Here is a 22,323-nt window from a genome sequence, read left to right as displayed (position 1 = left end):
TAATTGGATACTAATGACTCGTTCCTTGCCAAAGGATGTGGTAAATCTCCACTTAGAGCTTGGGGCACCTTAAGGCACTCTGGATTGCCAGCTTCTTCTCCGTAATAACCAAATCATTACTGAATGTGCCTTCCTTCAGCTGCAGCCCTGCCCTGGACAGGCAATAGCTAGGAAGGGAAAAGTGTCTTTTAGAGTTGTATCACGACTTCTCATCTCCAGCTCTCACCTGTATTCATTCCCTCCCTGGAACACTAGCCTGGTTTCCCAGCTCTGGCTCCAGCTTCTTCCAGGCATGAAGATAGTTCCCTGCTTGCTCAAGGTTTCACCTCAAATTGTTGTTCTTGGTTGCAGCCCTCACCTGGGCTTGAGCAGGAACCTCCTGCTGTTCTTGCATGCAGTATGTGTGTACCATTAGGCAGAACTGAGTGGCCTTGTTTGCTCAGAGCAATTCTGTTTGAAGTGCATGGAAATTTGGGCAATCACCCTTTTCTAACATCATTCTTCATCCCATTGTTGCAGCAGGGTAATAACATCCCTAGGATCTCTAGGCAAATACGTGGGAGCCCTTTATCCTGCCTGGCCTAGACACGTGGTGGATCATCTCTCTGGCTGCCAACTAGAAGAATAGGTGCAAGTTCAAGCTGTCCAACTAGAAAAAGGTGCTACCTCCACAAACTCCTCTTTCTAATTAGGTTCTTCCTGGTTTTATATGCCCACCAGCCATTTGGACATGCTCATCCCCTTTCATTCACTTTGTGGCTTTTCATGATTGATTCAGAGGGGAAAAAACCCAAAACCCACGTGCAAAAGAGGAGCCATTTGCAAGTTCCTGCTTATGAGGGGGGTGCTTCCCTCAGGGCTTACCCCTCTGCACTGGCTTGAGGCACTGGCCTCGTCTTCACCACTCGCCTTACTAGTGCCTGCAAAAAGTAAAGAGAACAAGAAGGAAAATGAAGAGAGGATGGACATAACAGAGTGAGGTGTCTGCGGAGGCAGACAGCGGCTCTACATCTCCCCTACTGGATATCCTGCCCAATTCTATTCCCACTCCATGTCTTCAGTTTCACTGTCTCAGCACAACATCCTTCCTTTGGGCTGCAGTTTGACAAGCAACTGCAGGCAGCTGAGCTGCTCTGGCCAGCGGGATGGGGCAGCCTGTGCCTCTCACCTTCCTTGTGCTGGCCCTGGTGCAAGGTGCTATCCCCAGCCAAGCTAATTACCCTCACTGAGCATTAGAAAATTACCCACTTCTTTGCCGGATTAGCACATTGACTCAGGTGCTGGAAGTGACCACAGGACAAGGCCAAGGCCAGTTGTGCAGGGGAGAAGAGGGAAGGAGAAGTGAAACCTTTTTACTTTGGAACAAGAGCTGCTAAACTGGCCCATTCTCCTTTCAAACTTCACCCTTAACATCCTCATTGTTAGCCAGAACATAATAACACCTTCAGTACCCCATGAGATGGTCCATGACTTAAAGGAGTACTCACAAGCAAGCCAAGCCAAAAGCGATCATTTACTAAAGTGATCTGGCAAAATATCTGCTGCTGAGGGAGGTGCATTAGCAATGAGTGTTCAGATAGGGTTGCAGTGATGAATGTCTGTCTCCGGCAGCTCCTGGCATTTTCTCTGGCAGCAGGTTACATGAATTCCATCCTGCTCCTAAGGAATGGAAAAAAGAGCCATGCCATTCATGTATTTTCATGCTTCCTAATGTCCAACACTGGCAAACTGGGTTTTTTGTTTGCCTAATAAAGCTAGGGCTAAATATGATAAGTCTGTTTTCAGTAGCTGTGCTCTCTCTGGCACTGATTTCTGTTTATTTGCCTGAATGGACAAGGTCAGGCCAGAAATCAAACGGCAATCAAAGGCTACCACTGGAAAGAACCCAGGAGTTCACAGACAGACAGGTTATCAGCAGCAATGGGTCACCAAGTTTGGCTGCCATAAGGTCAGCAAAGGGCTCAGAGAAGCAGGCAGCAAATGTCACCAGGAAGCCCTGATACTGAATCCAAAACGTTATAAATCTGTGAGGCGTTCCCTGGCTCTTCCTGCAAAAGCAGAACCTACTTTGCATCTGATTGACAAGGAAAAACTGGAAAACAAGCTCTGGGGTCTTGTGACCTTTGCAGTGCATACCAAGTGACCAAGACAAGAGCTGCTGGGACACCGGTCTCCCTCCTGGAGAACCAGCATGGTGCTTTGTATGGATTCAGAGGCAAAGATTCTCTTGACAGACCAAAGAATGCTGTCTCTGACAGCTGAGCTGCAGGAAGAAAATACGGGGCATGGACTAGGAGTAACTCAGAGGCTGGGGCAGGAACCAACATGCAGAGGTGAGTCAGGCACGCTGCAATGGGAGAGGTGCTGGTGTGACAGTGGAGTGGGGGTTTCCTGGAAGACAAGGTGCTGATGGTATCTTCAGAGCTGCCCTGAACAGGCCAGCTCTGCGCTGCACCACGCAGCCTGTCCCAGCCCTGCAGGCCCTCTCTGTCTGCTCTGGGGTCCTTCTGCAGGGGTAGGACTGAATGTGGGGTGAAGGCTACAAGGCTCTTCTGCTACAGCATCGCGGAGTCAAAGGCAGATCCCACCTCTTCCTCCCACTGGCAGGGATTCCTCCTCCAGACACCACAGGAGCAGGCAGGCTCTCCTGGCCCCAGTGGCTGCCGGGGGCATGGGGAACAGTTTGTGAGCGAAGGGGCATGACACAGCTCCCAGCATTTGGGAACTGGATAGGATTACTGCATTTGTCTTTTTAATTTCCCTTTCAGCACACATATTGCAGCAGGTGACACAACGTGACTTGTTCCCAGCTTGTAGTTGCAAAGCTCTTCTTTGGAGCAACATCAGCATTTTGGAAACTGCGTGTGCAGGACTTTGCTCCTGCCCCACCGCAGCCGCGGTTCGGGCTTTGCCCCCCCGCAGCAGCCAGGGGCCAGTGGCGCAATGGATAACGCGTCTGACTACGGATCAGAAGATTGTAGGTTCGACTCCTGCCTGGCTCGCTAACCTTACTTTTACACATTCCCCCCCCCCCCAACACACACCTCTTCTTCCCGGCCTGCACTTCTCCTGAGGCTCCTACCCAACAGTGGGTGGAGGGAAAAGTGGGAAGCTTAGAAGAAAAACAGGCTGGAAAGCTGGAGACACGGACTTCCTTGTTAGGGATTCCTTTAGTTAACTTGGTACCTGCACATCCTGCTCAGCACCTTTGGAAGTCCTCAATTTTGTCAACTCCATCTCCAAAGAGATTATTTTTTTTTTAAATCTTGCTTATTACCTGGATTCTTTCCCAATCCTGCTGTGAACCTCCAGCACGCAAGTCTGTAACCAGCATCTTCCAGTTTTCCACTGTCTTAGTCTGGCTTGGCTGACCCCAGAGGATCCTCACTCTTCTGACTCCTGCTACTGAAATGGGGCAAGTTTGGCTGCTCTGGGGAATGGCTGGGGAGCTAAAAGTCATGTCTCAGTGTGAGCTGAGACAGCTGCTGTTAGCTGAGTGATAACCACATAGACCTGGTGACCCTGAAATCCCATTTATCTCAAGCCAGGTGAAGAGTTGGTAGAAACAGAATAATGTGTTTACCATATTCATAAGAGAGACACTGAGAAGAGGACCTCAGTCAAGAAATAATTTCAGATGCTAAGAAAACCAGGAAAGATGATTCTCATTTCCAGTGGTTTCCCACCTATGTGAGCAGCAGAACACCTTGTCCAAGCATGCTACGTATTAGCTCACACTGCATCCCTCAGCCAGTACCTCTTAATATGGGAACATTTTCACCATCTCTTCTCTGAAATCCTCCAGGCAGTCTGAAAATTGTTATCCTCATACCCTTGTCTCCCCTGAGATTTACTCTATTTCCCATTTCTCCAGGAGAAGGGGCAGCTTTTGCTGGAAATGCAAACAAACCTTTTCTTACAACACTGGAGCTGAAAATCTCTTTTTGTTGGAGCAGGTGCCCCCCAGGTACCCATCAGGCTATTTAACAGCACCCAGTTAATCTGTTTGCCTGCCCACTTCACTCTGGTGACCCAGTGCATCAGCATGAAATGTCTTACTAATGGCACTTTTGGTTATTAAGTGCTACAACTGATTGAACGGGGTACACACACAGCTTGTTACTGGCCCTTGCTGGAGACCAGGTACAGAAGTAACAAAGCACCTGCAGGCAACCAGTCACTAGTAATTTGCTCCTAGATGAAGTGTTTAGCAAGGCACACTGTCATCCAAGCACCGAATAGGCTGTTACTGTAGTAAAACGCATTTAGTACCTTTAGATACACGAGCATCTCCTAAAAGAGTGGGAAGCTGAGCCAAGCAGTTGCATTAACGTAACAGCTCAAAAGGCAGAATAGTTGCTTAACATACAGTAAGTTCTGAGCCTATTTTTCTTTCCTGGCTTTCATTCTGTTGTATTTTCTTTTTATTTCCTTTCCTTTTCCTCTGAGTTCCTTTTCCCCTATGGGTCACACAGAGTTACACAGAAACCCATGCATGTCAATATTTTCGGGGTGGGTAGGAGACAAAAAGTATCTCAGAGATGAAGATGGAGGAAATGAGATGGTCTCTTCTCTGGAAGAAACTGTGCTTTTATTTTGTGAGCTATCCCACAGGGGTGCTACTGTGTGCGTGAAAAAGACTAAAGGATTTTGCACAAAGTTCTGCAAGAAGGAGGAGCAGAGACATTGAAGGGGAGAATCTTAACCAAGAAAAAATCAATCTTGTGGCCCTGGACAGAGCGTGCCCTGCCTCACCCTGGGGCATGGCACAGAGATGTGCTTTTGGACTGTGGATTCAGATCAGACTGCTAGAGAGTGCAAACGTGTGGACAATGTACTCCTAAGGAAATGGTGTCTTTCCTCAATTTCTGCTCACTGCGGTGCTTCCGTTCCCCGCTGGGCAGGCTTTCCACCCCCGGATTTCTCCTGAGACAGCTCCCATGAGGGATGCCCTGCACCATGCTGGAAGGGAAAGGAGAAAAGTTTGGTGTTGTGTGTGTCTATACACAGACACAAACCCCTACTAACCATAGAGAGTTAGCTGGGGCCAGAGATGTAATGTGCAAGGCGTGTAAGCTTGCAGGTCTGACTCCTGCTGAGTTTCACCAAGCTGTTTCCCTGCTGATAATCTTGCTTGTACTACATCCCCACAGACAGTGTGTCTTCCTTGCTCTCCTACCTGAAACCTACCCCACAGAAACACTTATCCAGAGAAGTCTCATTCTGTGCTCTTCTCAAGGAGAAAAATTCTATTCTTTTCACACTATGCAGCCAGACTTGGCTGCCTTCAGACACATTTACCCTGTCCAAGCCAGCAGTTGTTGCCAACCATTATTTTTCTGCAAATCACGTAGCACCTGCAATGGAGAAGACTTGAAGGAAAAAGGAGAGGGGATGGCATGTATTGATAGGACAAGGGGGAAAGGTTTTAAGCTGGCAGAGCAGCGATTTAGGTTAGATATAAGGAAGTTCTTCACTGTGAGGGTGGTGAGGCACTGGCACAGGTTGCCCAAAGAAGTTATGGCCACCCCATCCCTGGCAGTGTTCAAGGCCAGGCTGACCAGGGATGTGAGCAACCTGGTGTAGTGGAAGGTGTCCCTGCCCATGGCAGGGGGTTGGAACTGGATGAGCGTTAGGGTCTCTTCCAACCCAAACCATTCTGTGATTCTATGAGAGCAGGAAAAAAAAAGGCTAAGAATGAGTGCTAGCCCTGTTATTTACTACATCTTAAGCAAGCCCATGTCCATCTGCATTAACCCCTTTCTGTATACAGGACCTCTATGCCCTCTCCTACTGTTCTGCCTTCATCCCTTGTACATCTGTGTGTATAACAATAAATTTGGCTTCACACAGGAGAATACCAAAATACATTGTAATATTATTACCAATTACATACTATTATATAGTCATTACAGTACTATTACATGTAATAATAATCAATATTATGACAGAAACCAAAAAGCACTTCCGAAACCGCTGCTGCAAAAATGGATTTCAGTGTTTACTGCAGAGCTGCCACCTATTTTCCTTTTCCCCTCAAAAAAAGAAAAAAGGGATGGAAAGAGAGGAGAGATGTGAATCCTTATATAGTACATGTGCTTGAGATGGCTTTGGGAGCCTTTGCGGGCGCGCTCCTGCCCTTCTGCCTCTCTCCTGGTTTCGGGTAGGGAGAGAGAGAGGCGCAGGGACGGGAGCAGCGGCCGCGCCCCCGCCCGTTACCGAGGGGCCAAAATAACCAGATTATTCCAGGATGGGATAAAAACGTGGCGTCTCCTTCGAGCCGGAATCGAACCAGCGACCTAAGGATGTCCGCAGCGCCAAGCCTCTACAGTCCTCCGCTCTACCAGCTGAGCTATCGAAGGGACCTGCCAGCCACCGCCCAGCGGCCGCCCAACGTCCCGCCACACCCCGCGCGGGGCTCCGAGCATGCGCCTGGCGGCAGCAGCAGCCGGGACGGTGACCGGCGCATGCGCACAATGGGCTTGGCGCGGGAGAGGGTTCCGCCGAGTGGGCGGTGGCCGGCGCGCTTAGTGCGCGTGGGGCCAGTGGCGCAATGGATAACGCGTCTGACTACGGATCAGAAGATTGTAGGTTCGACTCCTGCCTGGCTCGCATGTGTTTTGGTGCTTCGGACTCGCTTTCACCGCGCCGTGTTTTCTGTCGCGGTGGAGCGGAAAACAAACCCTCCCGGCTTCTCGCCCTCCTCAGCGGGCATCCTCGGGTGCACCCCGAAACGGCGTAACACACACACCTGCAGAGCACCCTTGGGTGTGCCCCTGTTTTCTGCTTCAAGTAGGCATCTCTCGAGTTAATTATTCCCAAGGAGGTTTCCAGACACACCTGCCTGTGACTGTTAGCTGAGTGGGAGCAACAGGCAGGAAAATGAGGGTCTCAAGGGCTGTGTGTGACACAGGGGGGTGCCCTTTTGTGCTCCCTGTCTGCACACCCGCCGGTCGTGACTGGCACTGGCGCTGTTCACAGACAGCAAAACAAAGGACGGAGGTTCCAAATCGCTTGTTTGTGCATAACAACATGAACTACTTGTAGCAAACTTGCACTGAATCCACGGGCAGTTAATGCATTTGAGAAAAAGCACACGTGCATTGTCTGAAAACCTTGGGCCTAGATGTGTGCTTTGGCTAACACAGTAACCCAGCAATCTGGTGGGCGTGTAAATGAGCTCAGTGCTGTATTCAGATGGAAAACAGTCCCCTCGGTGCGTGTATTCCACCACCGCTGACTACGGAGCGACATAAAAACATGCGAGCCAGGCAGGAGTCGAACCTACAATCTTCTGATCCGTAGTCAGACGCGTTATCCATTGCGCCACTGGCCCCGCACACGAAGAGGTCTTCTCGCTCTGGCATACACGCCCGCACGCAGCGCAGCGCCGCCCGCCCCGCCGTCAGGGGGCGCTCCCTGCAGTCCCTGCCCCTCCGAGCAGTGGACTCCGGCCTGGGCTAACGCCCGGCCCCGAGCTCTGTGTTCCGCGCATGCGTCCAGGCGCGCCGTGCTGGGTTCCTGTCGAGTGGCGGCGGCTTCCTACCATAGGTCCCTTCGATAGCTCAGCTGGTAGAGCGGAGGACTGTAGAGGCTTGGCTTTGCGGGCATCCTTAGGTCGCTGGTTCGATTCCGGCTCGAAGGAGACTGTTGTGTTTTTTTTTTTTTTCCCCCGCTTTCCAAACCCGAGCAGTGTGGGTTTAAGCAGCCTCTCTTCAGCCAGTTGCACATACTGCTGCTTTTCTCCACGAGATCCATCTGTGCTGCAAACCGAGCCGCCGCACTGTGACTCGCTGATCCTGCTGCGGGAGCAGAGGACACGGCTCCCGCTGTGTGACTGCCAACCCCTCGTTCATTTTTAATGGACAGCAAGATGCGTGGTGTTCTTAGTCCAGCTTACCACAAACCCCCACAGGGCAAGCCGTGGCAGACCTGTCTCATCTCGGTTAATTAGGGTGTTGAAATTCCGAGGGTCTTTTTTCATCTAGGCATTGTTTTTCCAGAGAAGGAAGTGTGTGTACATCTGCACACTGCCGCCATAGGGGAGCATTTTAAAACCCGGCCAGGTGATATGTAACTCAAGCTAACTTCTTCTGCTAGTAGGAGATTACATATCTTCACTGGTAGCTTTCTGTTATCTGTAGATGTCGGCTACCTCGCACGTGTCCCATATTATGGCCTTCCCAACCCTGGGGTGGGTGACAATGACACGAAGGACTGAGACCTCGTGTAAGAACCTCTGTACCATTCACCTCTGTCAGAGTGAGAGGAGATGCTGGATGTGGCGGTTTGGCTAACTTTAGTTTGTGGAGGGGAGGAAGGGGATTCCTGTCATCTGTGGCCTTCCTCTCTGCTTTGTAACAGCACAGCGAACATTTTCTTTTGTACAGAAAATGATAGCAGAGAAAACCAAATCAGTAATTTCACCTGTGATCAGTTTGGCATGCTTCGTCTTTGCTCTTGAATGATTTTATCCTGGAAAGAGGCAGAAATGTAATCCTTTTTGACCGAAATCGTACCGATACCTTGGGTATCTACTCTGACGGAAGGTAAGGAATGAAATTAAATGCCATACATTTATGTTTGATATTTTCTGGATTAAGCAAACTTGTTGGGGGGAGAAAGGTGCACAAACTGCCTAAATAACTGGTTATGTTGACGGTGGGCCTCATTCTTCTATGATGCCTCTTCCATTTGGTACTTCGTGTGAATCTGAGTATGAGTTAATATCTAAACACGCAAAAGGACAGCTCTTTGAGCATGCAAACAAGCCAGTTTCCCCTTGTCCGTTTCCCAAATGCCTGGGCTCCTGTGGTCACAGAGACTGGACACCACCCTAGTGAGAAATATCCCTGCCTCGTAGCAGGCCCAGATCACCTGGCACTGTGAGGGCTGTGGGACCGATGCAGACCCCCTGGGTGAGGTGCTGGTCCCAGGGGAGCGCACAGGACACCTGCTGCTGTCCTCAGCAGCACTGTGGTGTCACCTTCCGCCCTTTGCTGGCAGAAGTTGTTCCATAAAGGAACTGATACCTTTAAAACAGGTACTACAGCTATGCAGGATTTGGAGAAGGCTGAGGTTCTGAATGACTTCTTTGCCTCGGTCTTCACTGGCAAAGGCTCTGACTGCACCACCCAGGTCTTGGAAGGCAGACGCAGGGACTGTGAGAATGAAGACCTTGGGCCCACTGTAGGAGAGGATCTGGTTCGAGACCATCTTAAAAATCTGAATGCACACAAGGCCGTGGGACCTGATGAAATCCATCCGAGGGTCCTGAAGGAGCTGGCGAATGAAGTTGCTAAGGCACTGGCCATCGTATTTGAAAAATCGTGGCAGTCAGGTGAAGTTCCTGACGACTGGGAAAAGGGAAATATAACCCCCATTTTCAAGAAGGGGAAAATGGAAAACCCAGGGAATTACAGACCAGTCAGTCTCACCTCTGTGCCTGGCAAAATCTTGGAGCACATTCTCCTGGAAGGCATGCTAAGGCACATGAAAACCAACAAGGTGCTTGGTGACAGCCAGCATGGCTTCACTAAGGGGAAATCCTGCCTGACCAATTTGGTGGCCTTCTATGATGGGGCTACAGAACTGATGGACAAGGGTAAAGCAGTTGATGTCATCTACCTGGACTTGTGCAAAGTGTTTGACACTGTCCCACACAACATCCTTGTCTCTAAATTGGAGAGACATCAATTCGATGGATGGACCACTCGGTGGATAAAGAACTGGCTGGATGGCTGCACACAAACAGTTGTGGTCAATGGCTCGATGTCTGGCTGGAGACCAGTAATGAGTGGTGTCCCTCAGGGATCGGTGTTGGGACCGGTCTTGTTCAACATCTTCATCACTGACATGGACAGTGGGATTGAGTGCGCCCTCAGCAAGTTTGCCGATGACACCAAGCTGTGTGGTCCGGTTGATATGCTGGAGGGAAGGGATGCCATCCAGAGGGACCTCAACACGCTTGTGAGGTGGGCTGATGCCAACCTTATGAAGTTCAACCACGACAAGTGCAAGGTCCTACACCTGGGTCGGAGCAATCCCAGGCACGGCTACAGGTTGGGCAGAGAAGAGATTCAGAGCAGCCCTGCAGAGAAGGACTTGGGGGTGCTGGTCGATGAGAAAATGAACATGAGCCGGCTTCAGTGTGCGCTCGCAGCCCAGAAAGCCAACCGTATCCTGGGCTGCATCAAAAGGAGCGTGACCAGCAGGTCGAAGGAGGTGATCCTGCCCCTCTGCTCTGCTCTTGTGAGACCTCACCTGGAGTATTGTGTGCAGTTCTGGCGTCCTCAACATAAAAAGGACATGGAACTGCTGGAACAAGTGCAGAGGAGGGCCACGAGGATGATCAGGGGACTGGAGCACCTCCCGTATGAAGACAGGCTGAGGAAGTTGGGGCTGTTCAGCCTGGAGAAGAGAAGGCTGCGTGGGGACCTCATAGCAGCCTTCCAGTATCTGAAGGGGGCCTATAGGGATGCTGGGGAGGGATTCTTCATCAGGGACTGTAGTGACAGGACAAGGGGTAACGGGTTAAAACTTAAACAGGGGAAGTTTAGATTGGATATAAGGAGGAAATTCTTTCCTGTTAGGGTGGTGAGGCACTGGAATGGGTTGCCCAGGGAGGTTGTGAATGCTCCATCCCTGGCGGTGTTCAAGGTCAGGTTGGGCAAAGCCTTGGGTGGGATGGTTTAGTGTGAGGTGTCCCTGCCTATGGCAGGGGGGTTGGAACTAGATGATCTTGAGGTCCTTTCCAACCCTAACTAGTCTATGATTCCATGATTCTATAAAACTCTCTACACTCTCTACAACTATCCGAGAGGAGGATGGAGTGAGGAGGGGGCTGGTCTCTGCTCCCAACAACAAGCAACAAGACAAGAGGAAACGGGCTCAAGCTGCACCAGGAGAGGTTGAGACTGGATGTTATGAAAAATTTGTTCACTGAAAGGGTTGTTGAGCACTGGAACAGGCTGCCCAGGAAGAGGTGGAATCACCATCCCTGGAGGTTTTTGAAAACCATGTAGACGAGGTCCTCAGTGACATGGTTTAGTAGTGGACTTGGCAGTCCCTGGGTAGTGGTTGGACTTGATGATCTTCAAGGTCTTTCCCAACCTAAATGATTCTATGGTTCTATGATTCACCACACCGCTGTTTTGTTTTGGTTTAATGTAGAGAAGCATTATGCATTATATAGAGGATTTGCAATGTGCAGCTATAGCTCTGGCTGCTTTGCATAGGTAGGTGCATCTGCTGCAATCAAGACCTAGTTCCTCTTTGGGGAAACCCTGAGTTGCCGCTTGCCACCTGTCGGGGTGCAAAGCCATAGCTTTGGACAGCTGTCTCAACAGCTTCTCTATCTGTTACCGGAATGAAGCTGCTGATAGCGCGGAAAAGTAAAGGGAGTGCTACAGTTCGTACGTACAATCTTTATTAGTCAGAGTGGTTGCCAGCAAGGGTAGCTTTGAATACGTAGTACATTACATATAAATAAATGCAGTGAAGCAGAACAAACATTTGAGGATCTGTACATTTTGAGAAGATTAATGGGTATGCAACTGAACTTTCCACTGAAACAGATAACATAAGCATAGCTAAGTTCACATGAGGAACTTTTCTGAGAAGCAAACAAATGAGTAAAATCCCACTGAAGACCTAAGTCCTGAAATCCTTATTCATCCTTTCTCCACGTGTCCTCAGAATAGCTGATCCTGACAATAAATGCCCTGGTACCCTGAAAACTGAGATTCCTCTTTGGAATTAAACCACGGGTTCAGACACTCTGATTTTTAAGCTGCAAGTCCTGGAGAACCTGCTCAGAGGCTTGGTCACTGGTTTGTTCTAGGAGTTTTGGCTAACCAAGGTACTACATTGTAGTAGTACAGGCCCCTGTGTCTGTAAAAGGGCTTTGCAGACACGCAGCAGCTTGTCTGCCTTTGCATCATGCTGTGGGATCGAGTCACAAACCTTTCCCAAGAAAAATGTCTCATTTAGAAAGAGCAAATAAGAACCACATGACTTGTGGTCACATCTCAAGCCTATGGAGATCACTTCCTTGATTTCAGTAAGTTTTGGTTCTGGCTCATAATGGGGCCCTGAGGGATATCAAAGGTGTTGTATGTGAAACAATCCCCCCATTGTTTTTGCTAATCTGGGATTTCCTTTTCCCTCCCTGGCTTTAGGCCTGCTCTGCAGCTGCTGCTGAAATCAAGGGTGTAAATCTTGTTGACTTCCATGGGAGCAGGAGGAGGATCTGGCCACCCAGAGGGAAGGTGTGCAACACATGAATGTGTCTTCTGGGCTCACATCCCCTCAGCAGCAGGATGGTGCCACCAAGGCACATCCAGTTGTCCCCTGGGACAGCTGGGATGGATGGGCACATTCCTGCAGCACTGCTTAGCAGGCAGGATGGCAGCCTGGGTTTATGTACATATGAGTGGCCTCCAAAGTAATTGCAACATCCAGCTGAGAACAAAGAGGAGTGCATAGGGAGGAGGGAAGTGAGTGCCTGTGCACAGCCCCAGCCATGCCAGGACTTCCCCTCTTCTCTGGAGCAGAAAAATAGGGCTGTTTCTGAGGGCAATGTGTGTGTCAGCTGGCCCCAGTGCCTGCACCTGGAGAACAGATACATAACCTGAACTGGAACTAATGGCTTTTAAAATGTCCATGTGTTACGGGAACTTTAAAGAAATGTTGAAAGTAGTATTTCTAGACTTTGGAGTTATAGCTGGGTCTGTGAAACACACTCTTTTCCCATATATTTAGCTGCCATGGGATGACATTTGATGCGAAAGGCAAGAATAGAAGAAAGATAATAATGTTTCACAACTGCAGGATCCAATTTTAACATTTTTGACTAGCTGTGTATTCACTGGTCTATATAGTATAGTGGAACATTATGCCCCCCTTTGGACCACAGCACCTTGATTAGAAGAGCAAAAATAGCAAACATACAGGACTGACAGTGATGGGTGTCACATGATGATTAAGAAGAAATTCAGCTCTCTAAGGCTTGAACTATTATGCCCAACCACAGAAGTGCTAAATTTAAGTTCTAAGAGGTGTTTCTTCAGCTCTTCCTTACAAATTAGGGGCTTACTTTCTTCATGCTGTATCCGCCAGCAATACACCTCATCCCTACCTCTTTATTTTAAATCACGCCATGTGCTCCTAAACCCCCTGTGCCTGGGGCAGAGGGGAGGACCTGGGCTGTGAGGACACTTGCTCCTCTGCTGCTTGCCTGCCTTGCCGAGTCCTTGCTGGTCCCACAGCCCCGGTTGCCAGTGCTGGTACAATGGCTCCCAGCCCAGTGCCAGCAGGGCAGTGGGGCCGGCAGCCAGGGGCATGGTGCAATAAGCACTCCAGCTGAAAGCTGCTGGCTGGGAACCAATTTCCAGCACACTGCAGCTGCAGCTGGAGGAGCCGGGGCCGCATGATATGGGCAGCAGGCCTGACTGGGCAGGATCAGAGAAGCTTTGCCTCGGGGGTGTCACCAGCTATGGGGACAGGAGAGAGGCACTGGGGCAGCCCAGGGCAGCAACCCCCTCCACAAGGTGCTTGCCCACCATCTCCTGTGTTTGCAGGGGAAGGTACAAAGCCCTTGTGTGCTTCTGGTGCCGGATGAGGCCACAGGATTTGGAGTGACCTGTGTTGTAACCATCATCAGCACAATCTCCAAGCAGTTTGTCCTGGCTCAAGTTTATAACTGCCAAAGCTGGGCCCAGGCAAGCTGCTCACTGCTTTCGAAAGAGCATTTAGTCTCCTGGAAGGACAGCCCCATCTGCCTTGTCACCAGCTTTGCCTCTGAGCTATGCTAAAGAGCATTTTCAGGGTTCCCTTCATGGGAATACCTCACATCCAGCAAAACTGCAGCATGCAAGCAGTATTCCCAGGGCAGGCAGAGATGGAGCTGGTGTGTCCAGAAAGGGACTTTGGATTGTATCTGGGACGTGAACCCACAGCTAAGGGCCTGGAGGAGAGCAACTATACCAAAGGGAGTATTGTTAGAGGGAAAGACTATGCTGAGCCTCGCAGTTTGAAGCCATGAGAGACCAGTATGCTGGTGTGTAGAGCTCTGTAGCGGCCCTATGTATTTCCTTGCGGAGTGCAGATCAGCCTATTGGAAGTGGCCTAGAGGGAGATTCTGCCTTGATAGGAAATTCTCTCAGTTACTCTTGATTAGCTTAAAACCAACTACAAACACAGGCTGCAGAGCTTATCAGTGTGTTTGTTCTCAGTGGGAATCACCAACAGGATGTGTTTGCTGGCTCTAGGAGTCTGTGCGATAGCTCCGACGGCTGTCCCCTATTAGCTGTGTCTTCTCGGTCGCATTAGTCGGCTGAAGCATGATAGGAGTTTCTCCATCTAAATTGGGGAGGACGACAAAAAATACTTTAAGAATCCTTCAGCGGCTACCAAAGTCAGACTTCTTGTTAGTACCACAACATTTCATCTGCTGTTCTGGCTATAGCGTAAGCTTGGCTTCACAGACAGCTGTGTGCATATGCAAGAGGTGGCAATGCCCACACCAAGGCTACAGATGTCCTTACTCCTTGTCCATGTGTAATGCCGGATTTCTGGGTGCTATTTAACTGGGTATTAGCTGTACCTGGTGCATTGCAGATATTGCAGGATAAGGGTTCCTGCCTGTTCCAATTGCAAGTGCTTGTTCCTGCAAATGTCTGAATATAATGAGCGCTGTTGTGAGTCAGCAAGTACAAACCTTGATGGTGTTTGTGAGAATGGGCCAGAAATTACTCTTGAACAAGGCAAAGTTAACAGCAAAGAAAAAAAAAAAGGAAATAAAAATGTGTAAGTGTAATATACTTGAGGGAAGAAATCCCATAGATCCTGAAAGCCAGCTAGTTAATTAGACATGTTAAATTGCCTTTTGAGGTCTTATGTAGTATATATGCAATAGGATTTTGAGAATTACTGTTTTAATGATTTTGGAACTGCCAAAACCTTGTATTATCCTCTACTGATTATTATCACTCTATTATCATGTTATATTGTCACTCTGTTGACTCTTACTGATTTGTGCTTTCACATTCCATGAAGTTATGCAGTTTGGTTTCCCAATATAAATGCATAAAAAGTGTCTTTGTTGTAGAGTGGGGGAAAGTGAAGTCCTTACAGAGTTCCTGATGCTGTTGTGTTTCCTCTGATAATGAAGAAAGTTTGGCTGCCCTTCTCCTGGGCCTCTTTCCAACACACCATTTTTGGGGGGAAGGATGAGACTCAAGACTCAGAGACTGACTTTTAAAGGTTCATCCATCTCAGTGAAGTGTTTTCATATGAAAAATTTTGGACTAATTCTATCTTGATATAGAGCTTTCTATGAGGCTCTATATCTCAGCCTTCACAGTAATTGAATACAAATGATGACCTTTCTTGCCAAATGACCGAATGTTCAGAAAAAAACCCTCATCTGACGTTTCCTACTGTTTACATGACAGTTGATGGGATGAATCATGGGCAAAAGATGCAATGTACAAGAGTAACTCAACCCAGAGCAGGAATCTAATTGCATGCCATACGGCTTCTCCTCAGTGGGGGTAGAACAACTTTGACTGTGTCAAGGTGAAAGGCAAGAATGATTAAATGCCAGGCAGCTTCTCTGTATGGGCAATTCTGCATTTAGACACAAGGTCAAAGGCAGACATGTTTCACAACTTCTACAAGTATATAAGTAATTAAAGCTTAGAGCTCAGATCGGGCTCAGATTGCTTTGGCAGCTTCAATCCATTTTTAAGTTGCTGTGTGTTTTCTAGATTTCTGAGCAGCACTCCCTCCCACCCTCTGCTGCCTCCGAGTTGTTCATTTGCTGGAGGATCACTGATGGAGGGCAGAGACTAGCAGTTCATTTTGCTGCGATACCCAGATGTGCAACAAGGGGACAGGACCCACTGCGAATGTCACATTGCTTCCAGCTGACTTGCAGACAGTTCTGAGCCGACACTTTCAAGAAGCTTTTTGCTGCCCCCACCGTGCTAAGATTTATGATGGGTTTTATCAGAATAGGGACCCATCATGTAATAAACTGTACAAATATAGTCTGCTCATGGAGAGCTGCAGAATGGAGGTGCGGCAGAAATCACAGTTTAAACTGCTTAAACCACGACAACTGCTTTCTATAGATAGCTCTTGCTTGCTGTTCGCCTACATTGATATCATATGGAGTGTGGAGGAGACAATGAAGTGCTAAAAACTCATTGCTTCTGAGCTGAGAAAGTATTTTTTGTTACTCAGGTTCCTTTTTTTACTTTTTTTCTTTTCTCTCCCAGATTTCATTTTCCATAAAATGAAAGTCAGTTTAGAAATGCCTTGCTTTGTTCTTACAATGATAACCAGAGAGAGAACAAACCTACCAACATGTGCATCATTACAGCCTGAAGTACCTACCCTGAAGTACCAAGGCAATCCAAATTCCAACAGCACCTCCCCTGGGACCACAGAAATCAACAAAAGGTTTGCCACTGACTTCAGTGGAAGCAAAATCTGGCAACCTGTCCCACGTGTGTAAGTGAAAATAATGAACCCTTTTATGCCTCTGTTCTGCAGATGAGCGAGTGGCACTTCCCTCTGCCAGGGTATTTTTGCAGGTCACCCATAACATCATGGCATGACAACACAGATTACCCTACTTTATACTTTTTTAATGTCATGGTTGATCTGAAACCCTAAAAATTGCCATTTTTTAAATGCAATAATCCAAATATAAGATTGATTTTTTGGTCTTCCAATTGTACATTAGGCCACAGTCCTCTCTAGTACAAATCAGTAGTCATGAGAAGGAATCACTGTAACCCAAGTACAGGTTGGGGCTTGCGAATTCCCAAGTTCCTTTAGTTCTGATGGTCATGATACCCATGGAAGTATATGCTGTAAAGTGAATCTCTCATGGGAGATATTTAACTAGCTGAGCACCAGAACTAGTCAAATATATTTGAATAAAACTTTGTTCTAGAGGAGTATGCCATTTTAACAGGACTGAAGCTTTTGACACGATTGTGTTGATTTCAGTGACAACACACTTTGCTTTTATTTTAGGAAAAGGATCGCTGAATTTTTGGTCTCACATCTCTTTTTCACTAATCATTATGTTTTATGGTATGTTAATTTGAAGAATGAAATCAACTGCATAACACCTTCATTTTATTAAGGAGAAATGTGAGGGACTGAAAAATATTACTGTTGTGCCAATTCAAAAGATGAAGTCTAAATCTCGACTCCCACAACACACACAGAGCATCTTTTGAGCAGTACAGCTGGCTCCAAGCAGCTCCCACTGAGCACAGTAACAACTGCTGGAGACTCAGAGGTTTTCAGCATCATGAATGGTGATGTGCCATCAGTGTTGCATTCCTCAGGAAATCAGTGACCGACTACAAAATATTTGGGTAAATTATAGTGTGGCTTTAGCTTGAGAATCTATGCTTTGGCCTTAGCAAAAAAGCTCTGGCTAGCAATAATATAGATAGTGGGAATCTTAATTTGCAGGAGGCAAAGAAATTAATTACCATCTAGAATGCTCAGTCTGTGGGCAGAGGGCATGCAAAGAATTTGGATCCTAATAGGATTTCCTCTTCCAAAATGAAAGCTGCTGCAGCAGTGATTACAGTTTGTTCCTGAATTACCTAAAATCTGGAGGTGGGGTGGGTGGCAAGGTGCATTTTGAGCCAATTGTCACTGATTTTTCTAAATACAGTGTCTATTTTCCTTTCAGCTGCTCACATTACCCTTTGTCATGGCATCTTAACTTCTCTTCCTGATATGTTGCTCTCTTTTAATCTAGTTTTAAAATATAGAGTATTCTACTCTATTGGGGCAAGCTGGTTTTGATTGGTAGGAAGATGTGGCAAAACTGAAGAGAAGGGTAAGAAAGGTACAAATACCTGGTTTTCTTCAGGCCTCACCTATATACTCAATACTGTCTTCAAAATACTTAAAACATATAATTCCATATTCTGTTAATTTTTCAGACTGGGACTTCGCTAAACATTTGAAATTATTTAAAAACCTGATATCTCAGTGAGACTTGGTGGGAGTAAAGGGATGGGAAGTTGGCCTAAAATTACTGAATACCAAGAAACATTACTGGAACGAGGGTGGTATTTGCCACTGGGGAATTTTGTGCTGCATTTTGAGGGAGAGCAAAACACCCGCCAAATTAAAAAAAATAAAAATTATCCAGGCAGAATTAAAAAACTCTTACCCTTCAAATTTCCATCTTCATATTTCAAACTTGGTTCTGCTCTCACAGACCATAAATATCAAGACCCATTTTAGATTTGCGCGTTGCAGGTGCCTAATGTCACAGAGTATGTTACATTTATTTCAGGTAGTGCACTGTGGTTATAAAGTCTTCACTAGTACTTTTTATTGCCTTTGCAGAGACTGATCAAGTATGCTCAGTTTTTAAGCTGACTGTATTTACCTTGATATGCCTCTAGGCAAAACACATTTAAAAATACCACCACACGTTGGCATACCAGTTGTATAAATAGCATTTGTTTCAACTACTACAAGTGTTTTGTTGCATATTTATGGAAGGGTAAATTTGTGTGAAAAGTTGGGGGAAAAAAATCTCCCTTGCTAAGGGAACACGACTTTTGCAATCTGGCAGTGCTAATTTAAGCATAGTAAATGTAAGAATGTAACAGCGTAAGACCTTCCACAACAATGGAAAAGAGTGATCTGACTCCTTAGGTCCTTTCTCATAAAAAAAGCATACTCCTAATCGTAGTTTATATGAATTTGCAACTGAAATGTGGCCTAAGTCTTCCCAGGCTGAAGCAAGGGATGTTGCCTCTCTTATCCTGACCCGCAAGTGCCCAGATCTGTCCAGTCTGAGATGTTTCTGCTTCCCTTGAAGAGGAAGGCTAACTTCTGCCCCACTTCAGCAGATTAGGACAGGGCTCTTATGTAAGTCACCCTCGTGCCAAATCAGGAAATTACCACCATCATCCTTTGCTATAGGCAAAACTTGAATGTGCAGACAGGGATGCAGCAAAGCTGTGAAAACAGAGTCACCTGCTGTAAAGGGTGTCCCATTACCCCAGCCCATGTTCTTGGCCAGGCACTCTTGCTCCCTTCTTTGAACCAGCCTTAGCACTCAGCCTGCCCCACTATGAGGCATGGCAAGGTGTTAAATGGGCAGGGAATCGTACATATTTTTGAGAGGATTCGTTTTCATCTGGATCGTGTCCAAGATCTGGCTCCTGGTAAGGCAGCATAATTGCTACTGTCAGTGTAGAAGAGAGTGAGCAGCTCAGGGGCTCTGACAACTCCCATAAAAACTCTGTTAGGTTACTGCACAACCTTACTGTTGAAGACATTGCATCTTCTCTTGAAGCCTTTTATTGGATGGAAACAGTTGGCCCACCACAGCCAGCCATAAATTATGCATGAATAAAACCTGAATGAGAGCGTATTCAGGTGGATCAGATGTGGCAAGCACCAGTCCAGTCAGATCTAATGTATAAGTACGGGATCTAGGATATGAAGCAGTGTGGGTATGGGGGCTAGAGAGTGAACATCATTGCTTAAGATGAGCCTTGAGACTTCTAATGATACAGGAGATATTTGTTAGTGCCATAAGTTTTCATTAACACACAACTTGGGAAGTTGATCAGGTCACAGTGTTAGCTAGAGTGAACTGGCACATCTCCACTGATGCCTGGACCAGCCTCAGCATCGTGAGCAGAACATCTGGCCTACAGGCTTTCAAGATCGTTGTGAACAGCTTTGCCACACAGTATGCCCCCATAATGCACACCTCTTTCCATGTCGTTCTTAATTTGCTCTTCCAAATCTTCTGGAGACACACAAAACTCCTGCTCTTCCCCTTCAGGTGCTTTGGGTTTACACTTCCCACAGCAGCAGTTGAAGCAGCAGCAGAGGCAGCAGCAGAGGTAGCAGCCCGTCAGCAGGCCACAGACTGCAAACAGGCCCTGGGTTAAACACAGAGGGGGGAAACCCTGTGAGCAATGAGCTTCCTCAAACTCTCAGCAGCCTGCGGAAGGCAGACTGTCAAAGGAACTTGGGTTCCCAAGTGCTTGGCACTCAGAGGAGTCCAGCTGCTGGCCAAGTGCCTGAACAAGGGCCAGATCTTCCAAAGTCCTCACCCATGAGCTCCTATTTGCCACTTAAAGACCACATCCACAAAGAAGACACCAACCGATAGGCCCCCACATGCTCAGCTTCTGGAAGTCTGTCTTCAGAGGCTGTTCCTCGGGAAATGCTTCCGGGCGGTATGCAAAACCCCACCCACCTCAAAGTGACTCATTTCCATCTTCAAAATGACTCATTTGGCCAAGATCATTTTTGCAAACTCTTATTTACTGGCAGGTTCTTGTCAATAACAAAGCTGAGAGAAAAAGAAGTGAAGACCCAGATGCATCCCACATAACTTTAGGCACTGGAATAAGGCATCCAAATTAGGACTGTAGCCCCCATGAGCTCCCCACAGTCAATGGGCAGTTGAAAGTCCTTCTAGAGGGTGATTCAGCCTCAGGAGGATTTGAACTGCCCATCGGAGGTGTCTTGCTCTCCCCATTAGCCTGTGCCAGAGCACACAGGTGACATCTCCTAAATTAGACTCCTTGGTCTGCATTTCCTGATCTGGGACTCAGGCGCCAAGAAGTTCTCACCTGCATCACCTTCTGCCCACTCCTGTCCCTTTGACACAAAGCACAGAGCCAGCACAACTGCCTGGGGCCGAGACCAGAGATCTTAGCCAGATTGAACAGCCGGAAAACTTAATTTACAGACCTCTTCTTTCTCCAGACCAAGTCACTGCCTGGGTACATAGCACACAGCTCCTCAGCTGTGGTGCTGGGGGCTGTGTGCTGTGTTGCAGCAATGGGTTGGGGGACTTGCAGAAGAGGAGCCCTTATGCTGACACTGCCACCCCATGCTCCTGACTCAAGTTGTTTGTGGCAAAGGAGGAACCTCCACATCTCTCCTTGGGCATAGTGGCATAAGATCAAAGGAAAGACAGTGACATTTCTGAAAAGCACATCAAAGCTGATATGTGGAATGTGTATGTAAAGCCAGCACAGCTTTGTGGCCACCAGGTATAAGTAGGTTGGAGGTATAGCCAGGCTTTAGCGTTATAGTTATATAGTCTGCACTTTATTAATTACTCATTATATTCATAAGAAAACATGCTGCTGAGGAAGAAAGCAAACACATCAGGATATTGTCAAACTTTGACAATGAAGCTGTGTAAATCACACTCAGTTTGACAATGTTAGTACAGGCCAACTGAAGTACCTCTGAATGTAATAAGACTATTTACATGCCTAATATTAATATAGACGTGTATCAAGTGTGAGCAAGGTACTTATAAATGAAGGACTCTGACTTTCTGTTTTAAAATGTTTTCCTTCCAAGGGACACCCAAACCTATTTTAAATCTTGTAAGTCCTAAAATAAGTTACCTGACTGTTTATCCTTTATGCCATAATGGAGAATAAATAGCCACAATGGATAGTATGAAAAAAGAATAAAAATGTATAGAGGAAAAAAACCCTTACATTTATTCATGATACCTTAAATGTTTCAAGATTTCTTGTGTTTACTTTATCATACTAAATGTCTATTGATGTGATCAAGAAACTGTTTTCATGGTAGAGGGAGAATTGCTTTTTGCTAAAACAACCAACCAAACCCTATGCTGGCCAGTGGAGAAGGAGTTAAAAGTTACCATTACCTGTGTCAGTATGTTCCCAGTTTAATATGCCTGCTAAGGAGTCTGGCACTCCAAAAAAAAAGTAATTTTCACTTTGCATTTCTCCTTTCATTTGAGTTTTCTTACTTCTAATGATACACCTCCTCACAATTGTCAGATCTTCTGAGTGTGAGTGTGCTAGGGAAGAGGATTTACTAGGAATGTTCATAATTGAAGAGGAAGATAATGTGTGAAAGCTATAGTCCCTACTGTCTTCTATCAGAATGGAGGAAATTAGGGGTCCAGAGGTCATCTTCAGATAATGTCTCAGACTCAAATAGTATTGTGATAGTCACTAGAAAAATCTGAAAATGACCCAGCATTTGGGCATGAGTTAAAACGAGATGAGGAACAATGAGCTCAGCTTGCAAAAAAACCCACATGGATGGCCTGTTCATGCTTCGGAGGTGGCAAGATTTTGGGTTGGGGGAGGGACAGAGAGACTACCTGTGACAATCCTCGGATAAGTCCCTGTGAAGATTTTGGAGTTTTTGTACAGAATTCTTGAAAACCAGGACACAGTGATAACTTCTGCTGGGATATTCAGGATATCTTGTCCCACCTCTGGAATACAGCTACCTTGAAACAGT

At 47.1% G+C, this 22,323-nt stretch overlaps 1 protein-coding gene and 5 non-coding genes across 6 annotated transcripts in view; 3 read left to right on the top strand and 3 right to left on the bottom strand.

The window, feature by feature from the left end:
- Positions 1–2,929: 2,929 nt before the first annotated feature.
- On the top strand, positions 2,930–3,002 carry TRNAR-ACG (transfer RNA arginine (anticodon ACG)). Its single transcript has one exon. It is a non-coding gene; the product is annotated as a tRNA-Arg (tRNA).
- Positions 3,003–6,271: 3,269 nt separating this feature from the next.
- TRNAY-GUA (transfer RNA tyrosine (anticodon GUA)) lies at positions 6,272–6,362 on the bottom strand. Its single transcript is given in 2 exon segments — positions 6,272–6,307; positions 6,326–6,362. It is a non-coding gene; the product is annotated as a tRNA-Tyr (tRNA).
- A 177-nt stretch (positions 6,363–6,539) lies between these two features.
- On the top strand, positions 6,540–6,612 carry TRNAR-ACG (transfer RNA arginine (anticodon ACG)). Its single transcript has one exon. It is a non-coding gene; the product is annotated as a tRNA-Arg (tRNA).
- A 651-nt stretch (positions 6,613–7,263) lies between these two features.
- On the bottom strand, positions 7,264–7,336 carry TRNAR-ACG (transfer RNA arginine (anticodon ACG)). The gene has a single exon. It is a non-coding gene; the product is annotated as a tRNA-Arg (tRNA).
- A 218-nt stretch (positions 7,337–7,554) lies between these two features.
- On the top strand, positions 7,555–7,645 carry TRNAY-GUA (transfer RNA tyrosine (anticodon GUA)). Its single transcript is given in 2 exon segments — positions 7,555–7,591; positions 7,610–7,645. It is a non-coding gene; the product is annotated as a tRNA-Tyr (tRNA).
- A 3,794-nt stretch (positions 7,646–11,439) lies between these two features.
- The window catches only part of DNAJC5B (DnaJ heat shock protein family (Hsp40) member C5 beta), a 43,792-nt gene continuing 32,908 nt past the window's right edge, over positions 11,440–22,323 (bottom strand). Inside the window, exons 4-5 of the mRNA XM_065668363.1 lie at positions 19,778–19,952; positions 11,440–14,361 (exon numbers count right to left, since the gene is read on the bottom strand). Of these exons, the coding sequence (XP_065524435.1) occupies positions 14,267–14,361; positions 19,778–19,952 (270 nt within the window). The 3' untranslated portion in view covers positions 11,440–14,266. The remainder of the gene's footprint in view (positions 14,362–19,777; positions 19,953–22,323) is intronic.

The sequence above is a fragment of the Lathamus discolor genome, chromosome 2, assembly GCF_037157495.1.
Source record: "Lathamus discolor isolate bLatDis1 chromosome 2, bLatDis1.hap1, whole genome shotgun sequence".
Classification (NCBI taxonomy): Eukaryota; Metazoa; Chordata; class Aves; order Psittaciformes; family Psittacidae; genus Lathamus; species Lathamus discolor.
The sequence above is the reverse complement of the archived record's forward strand: the minus strand, read 5'-3'. Positions and strand labels throughout refer to the sequence as shown.